Source organism: Sorghum bicolor, chromosome 1, assembly GCF_000003195.3.
Source record: "Sorghum bicolor cultivar BTx623 chromosome 1, Sorghum_bicolor_NCBIv3, whole genome shotgun sequence".
Lineage (NCBI taxonomy): Eukaryota > Viridiplantae > Streptophyta > Magnoliopsida > Poales > Poaceae > Sorghum > Sorghum bicolor.
In genome coordinates this window covers 2,690,256-2,707,571 of record NC_012870.2, presented here as the reverse complement: position 1 = coordinate 2,707,571, position 17,316 = coordinate 2,690,256, and the positions used below count along the sequence as shown (strand labels likewise).

The window sequence follows — 17,316 nt, the reverse complement described above, 5'->3', positions numbered from 1 at the left end:
ATACAAACGAAAATACTACAGTGTTGATTTTCCAAAAAAATTTGGAACTAAGAAACAGTATCTTGTGAATGAATCTGTAAAAGCGGCGTGTTGTCAATTGTCATCAGGCTAAAACAAAGGAAGTTAAAAGAACACAAAAAAGAGATTCCGTTGCCGGGACTCGAACCCGGGTCTCTCGGGTGAGAGCCGAGTATCCTAACCAGCTAGACTACAACGGATATTGAAAAATGCTTCAATGCAAAGAAATCTGTCCGTTCAAACATTGTCGCCTGCCTCAGGACAGACGGAATTCCCGCTGTGACGTGTGCAGATCGAGATCGATCCCGCTGTTTCTGCCGACTCGTCGGTCGGCCGGGCGACGTCCTGCTAGCTTCGGCAGAGAAAATGTGGCGACAAAGGAGAGGGCGCGCGTCCCCCGAACTTCACGTACAGCCACATCACGAAATTCCCAAAATAGCAGATATTGCCGAGAAGCATGCATGCTTCCTGCACATATATCATCTCTTTCCAATCCGACCGTTTTTCGCCATTGCCGCCGACGCCGTTTCGTCCCTGGAAGCTCTCCCTGGTCACCAAGCTCCAGCAGGTTAGCCTGTCTTGTGGTTGTTGAGGCTTGAGGGGAGCTTGGCGCCATGGGGGGCGGGAAGGACAGCCACGATCCCTCGAACGCGGACAAGGGATTCCACGGAGGGTACCCCGGTGGCTACGGCCAGTACCCCGCCGGCTACCCTGTTCCACCGGGCGGCGCATACCCTCCCGGCCCCGGACAAGGGTACCCGGTGCCACCTGGTGGGTACCCGCCTCCGGGTGGCTACCCTCAGCCTGGAGGGTATCCGCCGTCGCACGGCGGCGCGTACCCTCCTGGTGCCGGCGCGTATCCTCCTGGTGCAGGCGCGTACCCTCCCAGCGGATACCCCCATCAACCGGTCTACCCACAGGCTGGTTATCCTGGTCACTGTCCACCGATGGCTGGTAATGCCCATTAATTCATCTCTTTATTAGTGTAAGAGACGTTGGTAGCAATAACATTCATTAGTTTAATTAGTATACAGGTTGTTTCATACTGATGGTAATACATTTTTCTATTGAACAAATTCAGGGGAGTATCTAGCTAGGGCCTTGTTTAGTTCACCCTGAAAACCAAAAATTTTTCAAGATTCTCCGTCACATCGAATCTTGTGGCACATGCATGAAACATTAAATATAGACGAAAACAAAAACTAATTACACAGTTTAGCTGTAAATCACGAGACGAATTTTTTGATCCTAGTTAATCCGTAATTGGATAATATTTATCACAAACAAACGAAAGTGCAACAATACCGAAAACTTTTCACTTTTCGAAACTAAACACTAGATCCCCACCAACAAAGGCTACAGAAACATATATACATTGTGTAATGATACTCCTGATGGTAATAATGATATCATTATCAAAACAACAAAGTCAAACTACGTTTATATGGTTCACATTTTGTATGATATTCATAGTGTTATCTTAACTACTGGAGTGAAATGATTCAAACCATTACAATAAATTTGGCAGGTCATGGTGCTATGTACGGAGGAGGCCATGGTGCAGGGGGTTCTGGAGGCTTCGGGGCGATGATGGCCGGAGGTGCCGCCGCCGCAGCGGCGGCGTATGGAGCTCACAAGGTGTCCCACGGAGGCGGCCACGGGATGTATGGCCACGGCCACGCCCACGGCAAGTTCAAGCATGGCAAGTTCAAGCACGGCAAGTTTGGCAAGCACAAGAACAAGAAGATGTTCGGCCGCAAGTGGAAGTGATGAATGAACGGGATAGATGAAACTAGTAGTATAAACCACAGCTACCGCAATTGACGGCTCAATTAGATTCTTGACCGGCAGAGACATATATTGAAGCCCAGCCGGTTATGCATAATTCCCTAATCTTTGTACGGATGTTGGCAGTCTGAATTTAAGCATCGAATGCGTGCGTGTTTGGTGCAAAAGCGTGTACTTGGTGTCTTCGCCCTGGCAGCAGACTCTACCGACCATTAAGAACACCAGAGCCTCTGCTCATCCGCGCAAAGTGAGCATTAAGGGAGTAATAATGAAAGGGGGTTAGAGTTGTCTCTTCTTAAAGACTCTTGTTTAGACCCGACCCAAAACAGGAAATCCATGGGTCGTGAAGCTCATTCTATAAAGCTGTTGAGGATCGTTTTCATTATCAATCCTCTTCCATTACGGTCAATGGAGCAGGCTCATTATGACATAATCTATTTTCCTCCTGGCTGTAATAATAGGAGCGGTGCAAATAAACTAATCCCTGTGTCATGTAATACATTGCATTTTGGCATTCAAAATTTGTTCTCAAATATAATACATTCTGAGAACAAATCCCAATTTTATATTAAATACTTTCTATTTATCAACCAATCACCATTAATCATGTTAATGATGACATCTAATTAGAAAATAGAATGGGAGTACATGTGTCTTTTATGTCTTTTATGTTCTCTCTTAATTTGTCTTAAAATTCCTAGAATGCACTATATTACATTTTTTTTGAGAATCATGCACTATATTACATGACAAAGGGAATATGCAGCTTCAAACTTATTTTGGTCAACACTTTTTTCTTAAAAAGAATAGCTCAATTTTACATGTTTTGCATTAGTTAACAGCCTATTCGTTTGGTTGATAAGCGAATGTACTATTCATTAATTTATTATGAGAAAAAAATACTATTAAGTATCTAATAAATTCGGTAGATAAGCTCATGCAAACAGACTAACATTGAACTAAATGAAGCTACTCCCTTCGTCCCACAAATAAATACACTTTTTTGACTGCTACGATTCATATTTGACTATTCGTCTTATTTATTTTTTTTATAAAAAATAAAATAAAAAAATCATTATAAAAATATATCTAACAATAAAATAAGTCATGAAATAAATAAATAATATTTATTAAATTTTTTTGAATAAGATAAATGATCAAACATTAATTATAGAAGTTAAAGAATACAATTATTTGTGGGACGGAGGGAGTATTTCACAAATATTATCCCATTCCCATGGTTGTAGACGACTGCACGTAGAGCGAGACCGTGGGTCACCCAGCTCTGGAATGTAGGAGTACACGAGCACGTCGTTACCGAGGCCGCTGGCGTGGTCGGCAGGCTGGTTTGGTTTTCGCTGTTGCTTTGCCCTCGTCCACGTTGTCATTCTGCCAGATCGATCGATCCGTGCTCTTCTATGGGAAGTCTTTGAAGCAAAAATATATGCACTTCGACCTGGCGGAACTGCATGCCCCCAGCATGAATCGAATGAGACAGAGTCCGCTTCGAGATAGCTGAATTAGGCCTGGTAATCAGGCACCGTCAGCGTCCAAAAGAAACCAAACCAAAGAGCCCATCAGTTGCATATTCAAAAAGGCCCCAAGAATAAAGCAATAAAAAATGTCCAGAAACCGGCGGCGAGCTAAGCATCGCCGAAGCTATCACAAACATTTCGAGCCCCACTACCACTAAGGGCATAGTTGGTAAGCGCAAGCAGCATCAACTAGAACAAACTTGGTACTAATCTCTAATGAACGATATTAGTATTACATTACTGCTGCGCGCTACACCTGGCATGCAAAGACTCTAAACCGGCGAGGTGGAGAGCAGGAACGCCGGCATCGATCTCTGCAGCAGGATGCCGCAGAAGGGGCAGAGTGCAACGGAGGCTGCTGACAGATCGAGCGATCCTTCATCGTGGATGGTGGAGGTCTGCATGCTGAAGAACGACTCCGGCAACAGCTTGTCGACCGTGCCTCCGCAGCACACGCAGTGCCACACTGGCTGCACAACGGAGCACAGGATCATCGATGCCCTGCACCGCGACAGCGTGTGCCTTTCTCTGCAGATGGCTACATCAGGCGACTCGAAATGGACTGGCGAAGAGCAGTAGGGGCAGCTTTCTACATCAGAGTATCCATCAATCCTGCAGGAGGAAACAGTTAGGTTCCGTGCCCAATGTTAGTGAACTGGTGACAGATGATTGATCAATTGAGATGGGAAAATGCACCTGCTTCCTAGATCTTTGATCTTCGATCTGATAGACTGCAGCTGGCTATGCACTTTTTCGTAATTCATGGATACCCAAGAATCCATCTGGGCAACCCCGACAGGAAACCAGCAAGTTTCAGTAGAGGTACCATTGAACAAGCTTGCTGTCCGTTTCAGGACTGCAGCAAAGGTGAAACCCACCAGCCTCTCTCTCAGTTCTGTTTCACTCCTTACCAAAAGAGTGTTCCAGAGATCAGTTGTTTCCTCGTTACTGTTTTCAGCACCAGGACCATGCTGTGCATGATTGCTGAGCATTACTTTTCTGCAAATTATGTTCAGTAAGTGTAGCTTCCGCGAGCTGACATAGGGCATCATGTCATGCATTGAACATGATGGGGCATTGATAGAAACACACCCTGGGTCGCCTGAAAATAAAGCTGAGACCCAACTATGCACTAAAGTCTCCAGAAAGGCAGGTGCAGATTTCTTTAACTCTTGCAGCGCAGCTACAACATCCCATAACACAAGCCTCTTTTCAACATTTTCGTATTTCTTCAGCGACCACAAAATGTTGGATCTCCACCACATAAGGTTACTTGAGGATAAGTCTGCAGACTCTGGACTGCAAATATCAATGCTCCTGTCTAGTGGAATGCCAACAAATTGGCCACCGATCCAGATGAACTCAACCACCGCCTTTTGTGTCCTGTTGTTTTGATTACCAAAATTAATTCTAAATGTTATATTAAAGCAAGGAAGATTTGTAGCACAAGAACCCAGTACTTTTCACAACGCATAAATGAAATTACCTGACTTGATACATCTGGTTCAAAAGGTTCAGATCCAAACTGCGGACCTGAAAAAAGACAGCCATCAATTGCAGCTTATGCACATCTCTTTACCGACAGTAACAGTTCAGTTGAACAAAAAGATGTTGGATACAAAAGCCTATGGCATACCACAGCAATCATCTGTTCTCCAGGTGCTAGTGTAAGACCATAGCATCGATCAGAGACTTCTGATAGCTGCATGCATATTGAGAACCCAATTATATGGAAAAAAAATGGACATCAAGGATAACAAACATTTAAGTATCTACTAGTTTTACATCTGCTGACTCCCTTAGCTCTGGAAAATTTGAATTCACAAAAATTTCTTCAAGGTGGTTTTCATGAGAGATCCAACAACGTGCAGAATTGTCCTGAAAGAAGAAAAAAATGAAAAGCATCAGGCTGAAATGTGCAACTTTCAAAATCTGAGTGATACAACTTCTCAGGAGGAAGAACAGAGTGAATTGTACTAGTAGAAGAGGTTGTTTGCCTCAACGCCCTATGTTGGGAAAATGGGAAGGGTAGAGGTTCATGTATTGCTTAACCAAACACAGGTACATCTTATAAGCATACTACATGCCAGCCCTCCTAATCTTGTGCACTCGAGACTAAGAAATATAACTTATCCAAACAAACTTCCTAGGAAACTGAAAGTCTGAAGCGAAACCTAACAACCTGATAGAAATACTCAAGGCACGCTCACCACACGTTCCTGCTGCCTCATGCTGCCATTGGCACGTTTGCCCTCTTGGCGCACCTAGAGTACTGCTTGCCCCATATAGCATCATACCAAATTGGTATTAGTTAATTTTCAACACTACGCTTTTAATCTTCTTTACTCACAATATACAGGGCACTGAAAGGTGTATTGGAAACAACGATAATGTCAAGAACAATTGTCTAAAAAGGGGCTTAATACACTCATTACCCTGGTGGTCTGGGAAATTTGGAAGCACAGGAATGAGTGTCTTTAATGGTGCAAGTCCAAGCATCACAATATTACTGCAGACAATCACAAATGAATGCATCCTATGGTGCTCTGCTGGTGCAAAAGGACTCCAGGAGCTGCTGGCTGGATCCCTTGTTGTGGGTTGATTTTTTCCTAATTTTCTGTTGGTCTAGTTACTGTTCTTCTTTTTCTCTCTTAAAGAAATGATGCACAATTCCCTTCTGTGTTCGAGAAAAAAAAAGAATGATTGTCTAACAAGAAAAAGAAAATGGAAAGAATATGAAAGAAACAAAAGGTAGTGATCCGTGGTTGAGCATGGCTGGCTAAATCGGTCAACTCACACTTCATCTCAAAGTGGTTTTCACTACACATCCCACATCTGTATTCAATGTTTTACTTAGAATCTCAAACTTTCAACAATCCAATGGCTTCAATCAACCCAAGATTCAGGAACAAGTTTTCATGCTAAAATGCAATATACAATCAAGGCGCAGCAATCAAATAGGTGACATGAAAAAAAAGTCAACAAACCTGACTGCAAGTGAATAAACAATAGCCATCCATAGCCCATTGTAAACCTGTCACCTATGGTAGTGTCAGACAGTTTTTCTTTTTTATTTTTTCTGAAGATAAAATATCCTCAACTAATGTGAAGCATTACCACTTGATCATGTGCATGCCATGCACTGGAAATCTCAATTTTGTTGCTAGATGCATTCCATATCCATATTTCTAGTGACCCAGATACTCTTCCAATTGCCAAACTAACCTCATGTTGAGACCGGGCAGGTATGGCTAATGAGATTGACGACACTGGAGCTGGAGCAGGAGCTGATAAATCAGTGGCGACCTAACCAAATAACCATTTGGAATGAAAATTTCAGTCAGAAGAACATCAGAGTTCAGAAGGACGAAACTTGAAGGTACAGAAGCGTGCTACATTGATTTGATGTTGTGCAATCTAAAAAAAGCACATAAATTGTACATGTCAAGTGTAAACTCTACTAGGTATATATACCTCAGCAACTAACACAAATGGCACTTCTTCTCCACTTGCACATTGATTTAACCCTTCAATATTCCCTAACCATATCTTAACACTGAAAAAACAAACCAAATCTTCAACATGAGATATGCAACGTTTACAGAAAACTAATAATAACTATCCAAAGGTAATAAATAACCATGCAATAAATAACCATAGGAATAACCAAAGTTTGTAAATTATATGAGGCAAAGACCAATGAGAATCTTTAAGGCATATGGGTAAAGTATTTTCACCACCGCCCAGACATCTCGTGCAGAGAATGAGTTGCGTGATTGTTTAATATCAAGCACAGCAATTGCACAGCAATTAGAAAAATAAATGGGGGACGTGAGTGCTTTCTTATTTTTATTTATTGTTAAGGCAGAGGTAGGACAAGCTCATTGCATGCCTATACAGGTCATTCTGCTGCTTATGGACAAATTTTGACCTTGTTCCAGAAAACATAGAAGCAAAACTATGCTTATGATTACCCCCATATATCACTTTTGCCATGTCATGAGTAAAGAAGAGCTCACAAAATTCATGTAAGCAAACAAGAAACAGTACATAGTACGGCTGAAGAAAGCACATCACAATTTACAGATGGATAAATCACGATTACCTTCCATCTGAGCATCCAGTAGCTAAAAGCAACGAGGATTTTGTAGAGCCCGCAGAAAGAACTTGCCAAGTTATGACACTGACCCATGATTTGTGAGCTTGCAAAACCCCAATGAGCATTGGATCACTGGTAACCACACCAACATCAATTGTGTAATATTCTGGCTTACATAGTTTCCAAAAAGAAAGATTTCCAGACTTAGAGCCAACAGCAAGAATGCACCAATGCCTCAATAAACAAGAAGTTTTATCACTTGATGACACAATTGGAGACCATGAAACTACAAGGGAAGACAAATGTGCAGCACGACAAGCATACTGTTTTGCCGTGATAAGAGGAAGAGATTTGTTTTCTCCACTGGAAGACAATGATGCTTTAATATTTCCTGTGCTGTTTCGTTCATTTACAGCAACTACTTCATGCCTGGGTTTTACAGTCTGGAATCACAAACACAGTAATGTTAAATAGAAAACACGAAACAGTCATGTACTATGCTACGAAACACCTTTAGCATGATACTACCTCCATTTCTAAAAACATGATACCATTTAATTTTTTTTTCTTAGACTTTGACCAGCAATATTTATTCAATTACTTGGTAGCTAAGGAAAGTGGAAAAAAGTGTCACTAGATCTGTCATCCAAATCACTTCAAGCATGCCTTGTATGTTTGTCTATTTGCACAAATATTTAAAGGAAAGGCGAATACTCCAAAAGTCAAATGGATGTAAGAAGTCAATGGTGCCATTTAAAAACGGAGGGAATAATTGGTTCTTCCTTTTGTTAAGAAACAACTAGGTTTCTCCTTTTATTACAAAGTAAAAGAATAAACCGAAACTTCAGCATAAATGTGTAAAATCTCTACCTTTTTCAACGATTTCTTCTTTGATTTAGAGCATGGTTCCATCGAGAAGTCTGCATCCTTTGAAGCATCTAAATCAACTTCATTGCCGTCATAAATAAAACCATCAACTCTATATTCAATAAAAATTCAGTGAAAACAGATTCAGGTACAGTATATGGATGTTAGAAAGATTGCTAAGAATATTGTCTTCTAGCAACAAAATAAATTAAAACGAAAGATTTGTGACATCCACCGATGAATTCGTACAAAATGCTTGCATATAAGCACTTGACATCCTACTTGATGGCTAAATAGTGCTTCATTTGATCATCTTATATCATTTAAAATGTGGAAACTTTTCTCAATGACAAAGTTATGACATAGAAACAGAAAATAACATTCACCTTGGTGACTTTCTTTTTCTCTGTCCAGGACCCCTGAAATAAATAGATTCTTGCAATTCACAAGTAGATCCTAAAGCCTCTGTCTCCCCAGTATTTGTATTCTTCTGATTATAAAAATCATACTTTTAACCACATATTCAGATAAAAGTATGATGACATGCTAGAGTAGAAGTTATCATACCGGAGAAGTCAAATGAGAACCACTATCCTCTCCGAAGTTTGTAGTTTTATAGTAGTTAAACAGCAACTGTGATATATCTGCGACCTAGGCCAGGTGAAATGTTAATAAGCACCAAAATATCCGTGACTAGAACAGGTGATCACTGATCATTCCTAACAAACAAATGCAGTGAAAGACAAAAGCATAGTCTAGAAATTAATAACAGACAACTAAGAGCAAACAAAAGCTAGTCCTAGAACCAAGGAGTCAAGAACAAACTTAAATTGTAAGTTCTATTCTGATTAGAAGTTGGAACAGAAATAAGAAAGTGGTACAGAATGAAATTTTGGCTGAAAACTAGGTTATGCAGTTAATGCTCATCTGATTCTGCTAGTAATAAAAAAAGTTATATTACTTATATGCATTATGCATGGATCATGGGAACAATGGCCCTAACCAAATCAGGCACAAGAATCACTGTAGTAAACATTTGGTTGGTATCCAGACTAACTTCTTAGTCAACCATTTCATCATAAATTAAATGTTGCTTAAATAGCACAGAAAATGCTCACTTCAACCCATTCATCACATAACTCCCAAATTGGTGACCGGTAAAGCCTCACATGACCATCCGCAGTGCAAACAGCCAGCAAACACCTACATTAGCCATCCATATTATAAACATATGTAAGTACAGTAGGATGAACAGATGAACTTGCACATAAAACTTACACCTAGAGAAGATCATTTAGAATGTCAAAGGTATGTATACCCAGAGTTAGGTGCAAATCCTAGTTGAGACCATGAAATCGATCGGGCACATGGTTCAGTTTCACGTGTTAAGGAAGTGGGCAATAAACATGGCTCCAAGAGATCTGCAAGTATTTATAAACTGAAAATTTTAGATCAAACAGAAATAATACACCTACATGGCCTCACTGGGCTTCCTGTTTTTTTCCATTCTTTGGTGAAATGGCAGTAATGGCAAACTTTATATTCCCTGCATCACAATATAAGGTGTGATTTAACTTGGCAGTCATCAAGATCGTACTTTGACAGCTAATTTCTCTCATAATATACCGTGTGTGGCAACAAAAAAAAAAGATCATTAGAAAGTATTTCTAAATAGTAAATACAAATCCAATGTAACCGCTTTGTTGTTGGTCAAAGTTTGAATCTTAAAATGCATCTTGCCTTGTACTTTGGAACAGCTGGAGCACTAGATTATAAATATAAAAATGCCATGACATTTGTTCAGGAGGTTGAACCTACAATCATCATAGTAGTTTGAATGAATTTCACAAGGTATCAGTATAATATGACTAGTGAAACCTAAGATTCGAAAGGGAGGTGTTTATGTTGCAGTAACCCACTAGCTGCATATAAGGAGATGTAACTCTCTCTGGCGGTGTGAATGAACCCATGGTGAAATCAAGCAGAGGGTCGGTGCAATCAGGCAACAGGATGCCATGATGTAAGCACGGATCGAATCACACCACAATAAACAATTTTGCAATCCTAACCTCATCGCCAGGGCTCCACCTCGTGCTTAAGAGCATCTAGGCGAGCGTTTAATGACGTTTTCTTCAAACATTGGTAAAACTGAAAAGCCAAATAGCAAGACAGTTTATTCATTATAGTTCCCAAATTTCCATGTTATTTTTTACAGCACCACACATTCACATTACAAAACTGATGTCAAGCCAACAAGTTTCTGGATACAGTATATGTGAATCAAGTCTTCATTCATTGTACAAAATGATTAACACAAATGTCCAAGTCAAGCAAGTCCTCTGGGAGATGACTAATGCACAGAGCAGTTTTACCTTCTCTCTTAACCACTCCTATAGGAAAAGGGTCACTGCGACGAAGTCCAACCAATCCACGGGGTCCATCAAGCGCAACTGGATTCTTGAATATGAAAAAATGGGCACGGTTAGTGCAAGGTTAGGCTTATCCATATTCCATACATAAACTATCATGACCCTGAAAATATGACATATATGTGATCATCTTAGAGTGATTGGATTGCACTTACCAGAATAGTTACAATGTGACCAGATGCGACAGCCACAAGATTGTCACTTGACCAAGCAATGGCGTCTGGGTAAGACGGAGAGGCAATCAAGGTCGCAGCTTGGTAATGAGGAGCCATGGCACTAACGCCCAAGAATATCTAGCAGTATAATTAATATAGAACTCTGCAAAAGCAAGGGCAACAGTGGACTTGTTTAGTGCTTCAAATGTAAATAGGATCATAACCATGAAATGTTGAAGTTGCAATTATCAGTGTGGAGGAAGCATCAGGTTCGATCAGAACAACAGCTTAGATCACTGCTTAAATAAATTGATACTAGAAAAATAATTGTTGTGATAAAATATCAAACAACAATAAGAGCCAGAACATGGCATTGGAGACATCAAAGTATCAAACAATAAGTTGAGGTAAGAAAATATAAAAAACAACAATTTCATTCAAAATCACACCTTAACATACACAAGTAATATTCTTCAATTCCGCCAATGGTCATGGCCTTGTAATTTTAGGTTGTAAAAACTGTGATATAAGATTACTCGTTTTGTTCTAGTGGCTACTTTATGTGATTGTCCTTGTTTTAGTGGCTTCAAGGTTTTGCGTCCCATATTTAATGAAATTTCAGTTGTATCTGATGAGCTAAATATTCATCTCACTCTGATAAAAAACTAAAACTGCACATTGCACACGGTGAGGATATAGTGACTGAACTAGACAACATAACTAGTGACGATTTGATGCATTTACATCTTCAGTGTCCTCGTCAATAACTCTTAAATTTTAGTTCTCAATCCAATTGAATATAAAAAGTGTTGAAAAGTTAGAATTAGAAATTAGGATAAAATTAGACAAATACCAGTCGGTGGTCTATCCGGTTGTGCCGCTCCTGGGCAGGCAAACAGCGGTCGGCCGTGGAGGACGGCGGCGTGGCCAAGGGGGTCGGCACCTTGGCGGGTGACGGCGTGGTCGATCGGACCAGCGAGCGGCGCGGGCGAGCGTGGTGGGCGCCTGGCAGTGGCTGCGGGTGGCCGAGTGGGTCGGCGCCTTGGCGGTCGAGCGAGCGGACCGGCAAGCGGCGCGGCTGAGCGTGACGGGCGCCTGGCAGCAAGAGCAGGCGAGCCACGAGCAGGTTGCTGGCAGAGGGCAGGGACGTTACAGGGCCGCAGCCCACAAGGCAGCGGGAGAGCTGCCCGGCTGAGGGCGACCTGGGTACGGGCAGCGCCAGCAGGCAGCAGGTAGCGGCGGCGGGGGGGCACGCTGCGGGGATTTGCTGCGCACTGCTAGCCTACGTCGGCGGAACGTCGGGGGTGGTTCTTCAGGTGGACCCATCTAATTTTATTATTTCCAAAAAGTAGCTCAAACAACAATTGTTTCTGGAAAAAAATATGGCACCTCTAAAAAAATCGTATTGACATTGCAAGGTATGTAAAAATGAGTTTGCTGTACCACCGTGTGGCAAGATACATCTGTAATCGAGATGAACGAAGTTCATACACGTTTGTTGAGACCATGAGTACTGGATTAGAATGTAAGTAGAAGATAACATGTTCATTATATCTTTCTTGTGGCATAGGACCAGTAATTATAGTGTTGAACAAATTATAGAGTATAAGGTTGTAAAGATATGTATTTTGAGTGCAGCCAGAGGTCCACGTCGACCCAGGGGGCCAGGGGTTCTGGACCTGCCCTCCGACCCCAGGCCTCTTGCCTCCTTCATCGTCATCGGTAAGCTTCTGGCGGCCGCCGCGCCCCCTTGGAAACCCTCCGACGACCGGATCTGCTCCGCTCAAATGGAGCCGCCGCCTATCCCTCATCCTCCACCGCCAGCTCCTGCTCTCACGTCCGCCCTCGCCCACCTTCGCTCCGTCCTCTCCGCCGCATCCTCTGCCCTCGCCGCTCTACCCTCCCCTCTCGAACCTCACCCAACCACTCCTATCGCCAGTATCCCCTCACCTCAGTCTACCACCACAAAACCTCCACTCCCGCCCCCGGTCACCGCTATCAACCTCCCGCTCCCGGCCGCCCCAGCTCCCTACTCCGATTGCCCCGCCGTCGTCCGTATGAGCCCCGTCCCAACCTCCGCGGCCACCTCCCTTCCCGCCTTCCTCGCTGGCGTGTGCGCAGATTTCTCCTCTTCCACTACCGACAGGAGCCCCTCCCATCCGCCCCGCATCCTGCCGTCGGAGCTCAGCCTCCTGCACCGGGAGTTGGACTCCTGGGTTGCGGGGGGCGACCACCTCCCGGGATCATACTCCTATGCTGCAACCCGGGTAGTGGCCACGTTCTGCTTGGGTGTGACGCCACGGTGGGAGGCCGAGCTGCGGCAGTGGGTGTTTGAGAGCTCACCGAGGTACGGGGTCAAGGTCAACGTCGCGGATGTGGACCATATCTTGGTGCTACTGTGGCTCTTGCTGAAGGCGATGGCAGTGGAGGCCAGGTACTTGCTGGAGGGGATGCAGAATGGCGATAATGAGGGGCTAAGCTTTGATCCCAGGGCCATGAGGTTTGAGTGCCCGAGGCTGGTTGAGGGCCTCTCATGGTTAGGCGCACAGCTTGGGGTTCTGTATGGAGAAAGCAATGGGAAACTATTTGCGCTTGTATCTGTGAAGGAGGCAGTGCTACAGATGGCGTATTGCTTGGCTGTTTGTGTAGGAGATGGTGCTGCAGGTGTAGGAGACGACAAGGTTGGAGCTGGTGAGAAAGGAAGTGATGTTGGAGATGTCGTGGCAGGCCCTGTTTTTCTTTCCCAGGTTGCTGCTTCCATTGTGGCATTGTATGAGAGGTTCTACTTGGAGGAGAAGACCAAGGCGCTGCAAGCTCAACGCTTGTCAAATTATCAGCTGTATGCTTTGTTAAAATTTCATGATGTACTTATTTCTGCATTGCATATTAGTATCATCGTAATTTCTTATGCTAGTAATTATACAAGAAAGGTTGACAGAGCATACATAGTTCCTAACGCTGAGAGAGGAATTTGTTTACGAAAGGAGGGAGTTATCATTAAACGTCAACTTCGACACCAAAGCAATTTTTGGATCAGAGATGCAATATCACTAGTTCTGCTTGTATTTGCATACCCTCTGTAGTTGACCGATGTTTTATTCAATTTGTGTGGTCTACACAGTTGAGATATATAATATCTTATTGTGTAATGATGCAAAGCAGTCCACGTAGAGGACACAAAACTACTACCATCTTACTGTGTAGTGGTGGCAAGCAGTCCATAATAGAGGACATATGTATTTAGTTTCCTGTGTTCTGCACTGATATATTTTGTTGCTTCAGTTTGAGTAGATACATATATAAATACAATGCAAAAAGGGAAACATATGCATACAATTCACACTTTATAACTAAACTTCATATGCTGTATCCATAGCACAATTTTAACATCTTATTCTTCTCCATGGAAGAAGGGAATGCACTACATTTCATTTTTGTGCATAACTGCATATTTACATTCAATAAAACGTAGTATCATAGTCAGCAAATGATGCTTAAAAAACCTTGATATACATGCTTACCAAATGGCCAGATACTATGCAGCTTCTATGTACAAGTCTCTAAGCTGCAGTTAATGGATCCCCTTGCCACGGTGGAAGGAGCATGGATGCATCCAAAGCTTTGATCGAATGTCTCATGTGAATTGTAGAGTTGTGTGCTTGTAGTAGGCAAGTAAAATATAGCTAGAGTATGTTGTGCAGGTATTGGATGGATGAGTGCCTAACAATCTCCTGGATTTATCAAAATGTTCCCATTGTAGACTGGGATTCTTGTATAGATTGGTGAAGTAGCAGTTTCTCTCTTTCTTTAAGCATCTGTACAAGCACTTTTTGTATTGTACATGCCCTAAGGATATCAGATTGTTGATCATGTATATGCAGCATGTTGCACACCATTTCATATGCAAATAAAGCTTAATCTCTGTTGATGATAACAATTCGTGGATGTTTTGTTTTCTGTTCAAGTTGTGGTTAATTTTCTTTGTTTGGTAAAACTCTTGCCTTGATAAATGCATGTAATTCTTTTATAGATTACTTGGGTATTCACAAGCACTGGAACGAGGGACTTTGGAGCGATCAAACAGACCAAACTACAGGGCTGTTCTGGAGTATGATGGGGTTCTGTCACGTCGAGTTTCAAACAAGGTATGGACATGCAACCAATCTTTTGAAAAAGAGCTGTCCGAATCTAGATACTGCACAGATGTCTCTACATTTAGTCTATTATGGATACTATTACTCCCTTTTTTTCAAAATATGCATCTAACCTGCATAATTAGGGTACATAATATGTGAATTGTATCAAATTTGCACATATGAGAAAGGTCTGTCATCAGTAGCATATCTAGTCTATCTAGCTAATAAAAGCAAAGAATGTTGTGCTTCTTAGGTATTTGTGCAGGACACACACACACATACATACGTACATATATATGTTTTGTGTGTGGGTAGTAGTATTAAGGATAGTACTTATCGTAAATTCTGTTTAGTCATGACAGTTCATTTGCATTCATGGAGCAGTGGAACTGTAGTTTCTGTGAATCTTAATTGTTCTGTACCATTATTTTTATTTGACATACCTATTCTCTTTGCTTTTACTGTTTAATTAATAGAGAAACACTTTCTCATACACATAAAATATAATAGATTGTCTCAAGTTGACTGCCAAAATGTATACACTTACTCAGTGGAGATATATTTGCAAATAAAATAGGACTTGAATTTCATATGTTTTTGCTACCACATAATTTACTGATCCCCATACAATATGCTTTTCATTTTTAATATATGGTGCATATTTTTTTCTTTCTTTTGAAAAAAGGAATCTGCTAGAGCCAAGACAAGAGAGGAGCTTTTAGCTGAAGAACGAGATTATAAACGAAGAAGAACATCTTACCGTGGCAAGAAAGTGAATCGAAACCCTACAGAGGTGCATGTCAAAGTTCTAGATAAATTCAGCTGTTCTGATTATTATACACTTTTCAAACTAATTACTATTTCGGATTTTTTTTGCCTAGTTTTAGCTTCTTGTTTGATATTATATCAAACATTGGAAATAGGACAACCTTTCTCGTCATGTCAGGAGGCTAGACCGCTAGAGTAATTTCTTATCAGTATCTGATCTCATTTGTATATTGTAATGATTATCCAGTTTAAAGTTGTTTCACTAAATTTCCTATACTGTTCATTTTGATATCATTTTTACTGTTGATGGAACAAGTAAAAAAGCTTCTATATACTGTATTTGATTTTTGGAAGTTACTTGCCTTGATCAAGATATGAATCTGATGTCTTCCTTTCTCTATGAAGGTACTAAGAGACATAATTGATGAGCATATGGATGAAATCAAACAGGCAGGAGGTATTGGTTATGTTGTGGAAGCTCCTGCTGATATTGCTTGGAACGTGTTTAAGAGCAACTCTCACAGCGGTGCATATAATGGAAGTTATGATTTTGCAAGCAGCTCCTCTCATGATTAGGAAGCTTTGGCTTCTCGGTCATATAGCTGTGACAACCCACATCATGCTGATTCTTTGGGAAGATTTTCATCAAGGAGCAGTGACACGAGAGATTCATACAATAACTCAAGGTGTCAAACTCATGGAAACTGTTACCAGTATATATCTGAGAAGGAAATGGGTGGAATATAGGTTCAGAAAGTGAAATATATCAAATTTATCCTTACCAGCAAGAGAACCATAGACACTCCAACGATAATAGGAATTCTGGCTTATAGGTTTAAGAAGGATGTCTGAAACCACCGTCATGAATCAAATGATTGTACAACATGGCCAATACAGTCACAAAGATCACCTGTGACAGAATATTCTCACTTGCCAGGAGAAGGGTTCAGTGATAGAAGTAGATCTAGTCAGAAGCGACATAAATCATTATCTATAACTCAAGACTAATTCAGCGATATAGATATGATCCCCAAAGCACAGATTCTGCTTGAGATCATTCGACAACCATGCTTGGTGATGCTACTAAAGGAAAGCATGAGATATACCATGATGAAGTACATCGTCATGGACATTATGAAAGGAAGTTGCGATCACAATCACTGAAGGGTAATACAGATTATTTTTGCTTTATATGCCAGGCATGCTTGTTAAATTATGTTGGGTTTTCTAAGTTTTTAGCAATTGTGATTACTCTACTATTTGATATGACCTTGCAGTAACAAAATAATACATGGCTCTGTGGTATCAGCCTTCAGCCGTATCCTTTTATGTATCCTTGTGCAGCTTTATAATGCCCCTTGCATTCCTGAGTTATCTTCCTCAGGATCTGTTAGCTGTTAAATTTTTCTCTTGCTTTACAAATTCATTTACAGTGATCCAGGTTCTTGCTGTGCTGTCATTTTAATCATTTCACTGCTAATGTTTTGGAAACACTTTCAGCTAGTATTCAAGCTTTCTTTA

At 41.4% G+C, this 17,316-nt stretch overlaps 3 protein-coding genes and 1 non-coding gene across 6 annotated transcripts; 2 read left to right on the top strand and 2 right to left on the bottom strand.

Annotated features, from left to right (window-relative positions):
* Positions 146-218, bottom strand: TRNAE-CUC. The gene has a single exon. It is a non-coding gene; the product is annotated as a tRNA-Glu (tRNA).
* On the top strand, positions 456-2,236 carry LOC8057051 (galectin-3). The gene is made up of 2 exons (XM_002466154.2): positions 456-972; positions 1,547-2,236. Exons 1-2 carry the CDS (start codon positions 633-635, stop codon positions 1,786-1,788), a joined length of 582 nt encoding a protein of 193 aa, XP_002466199.1. The 5' UTR covers positions 456-632; the 3' UTR covers positions 1,789-2,236.
* Positions 2,942-12,208, bottom strand: LOC8057372. Of its 3 annotated transcripts, none has more exons than XM_021448806.1 (17): positions 11,745-12,207; positions 10,892-11,054; positions 10,680-10,764; positions 9,626-9,728; positions 9,426-9,510; positions 8,875-8,958; positions 8,694-8,797; positions 8,311-8,419; positions 7,447-7,883; positions 6,816-6,897; positions 6,459-6,647; positions 6,329-6,382; positions 5,127-5,219; positions 4,978-5,043; positions 4,828-4,874; positions 4,038-4,724; positions 2,942-3,953 (listed from the first exon to the last, which is right to left on the bottom strand). In XM_021448806.1, exons 2-17 carry the CDS (start codon positions 11,006-11,008, stop codon positions 3,614-3,616), a joined length of 2,682 nt encoding a protein of 893 aa, XP_021304481.1. In that variant the 5' UTR covers positions 11,009-11,054; positions 11,745-12,207; the 3' UTR covers positions 2,942-3,613. The 3 variants fall into 3 exon arrangements, with proteins under 3 accessions (XP_021304481.1, XP_021304491.1, XP_021304489.1); XM_021448816.1 differs by having other exon boundaries at positions 3,403-3,953; positions 6,567-6,647; positions 11,745-12,208; XM_021448814.1 differs by having other exon boundaries at positions 3,403-3,953; positions 8,694-8,794; positions 11,745-12,208.
* Positions 12,398-17,239, top strand: LOC8057050 (U11/U12 small nuclear ribonucleoprotein 48 kDa protein). Its single transcript, XM_002466153.2, has 5 exons — positions 12,398-12,416; positions 12,530-13,730; positions 14,922-15,036; positions 15,713-15,820; positions 16,201-17,239. Exons 1-5 carry the CDS (start codon positions 12,398-12,400, stop codon positions 16,369-16,371), a joined length of 1,614 nt encoding a protein of 537 aa, XP_002466198.2. The 3' UTR covers positions 16,372-17,239.

Bases quoted from the DNA above. Each gene is read 5' to 3' on its own strand.
- LOC8057051 (XM_002466154.2), top strand. From the start codon at position 633: ATGGGGGGCGGGAAGGACAGCCACGATCCCTCGAACGCGGACAAGGGA. The intron at 973-1,546 runs GTAATGCCCATT...TAAATTTGGCAG, and splicing joins TCACTGTCCACCGATGGCTG to GTCATGGTGCTATGTACGGA.
- LOC8057372 (XM_021448806.1), bottom strand. From the start codon at position 11,008: ATGGCTCCTCATTACCAAGCTGCGACCTTGATTGCCTCTCCGTCTTAC. The intron at 8,420-8,693 runs GTGAATGTTATT...TATTGAATATAG, and splicing joins AGAAAAAGAAAGTCACCAAG to AGTTGATGGTTTTATTTATG. The intron at 6,648-6,815 runs GTATATATACCT...TTATTTGGTTAG, and splicing joins CATTTGTGTTAGTTGCTGAG to GTCGCCACTGATTTATCAGC.
- LOC8057050 (XM_002466153.2), top strand. The intron at 13,731-14,921 runs GTATGCTTTGTT...ATTCTTTTATAG, and splicing joins CGCTTGTCAAATTATCAGCT to ATTACTTGGGTATTCACAAG. The intron at 15,037-15,712 runs GTATGGACATGC...TTTTGAAAAAAG, and splicing joins CACGTCGAGTTTCAAACAAG to GAATCTGCTAGAGCCAAGAC.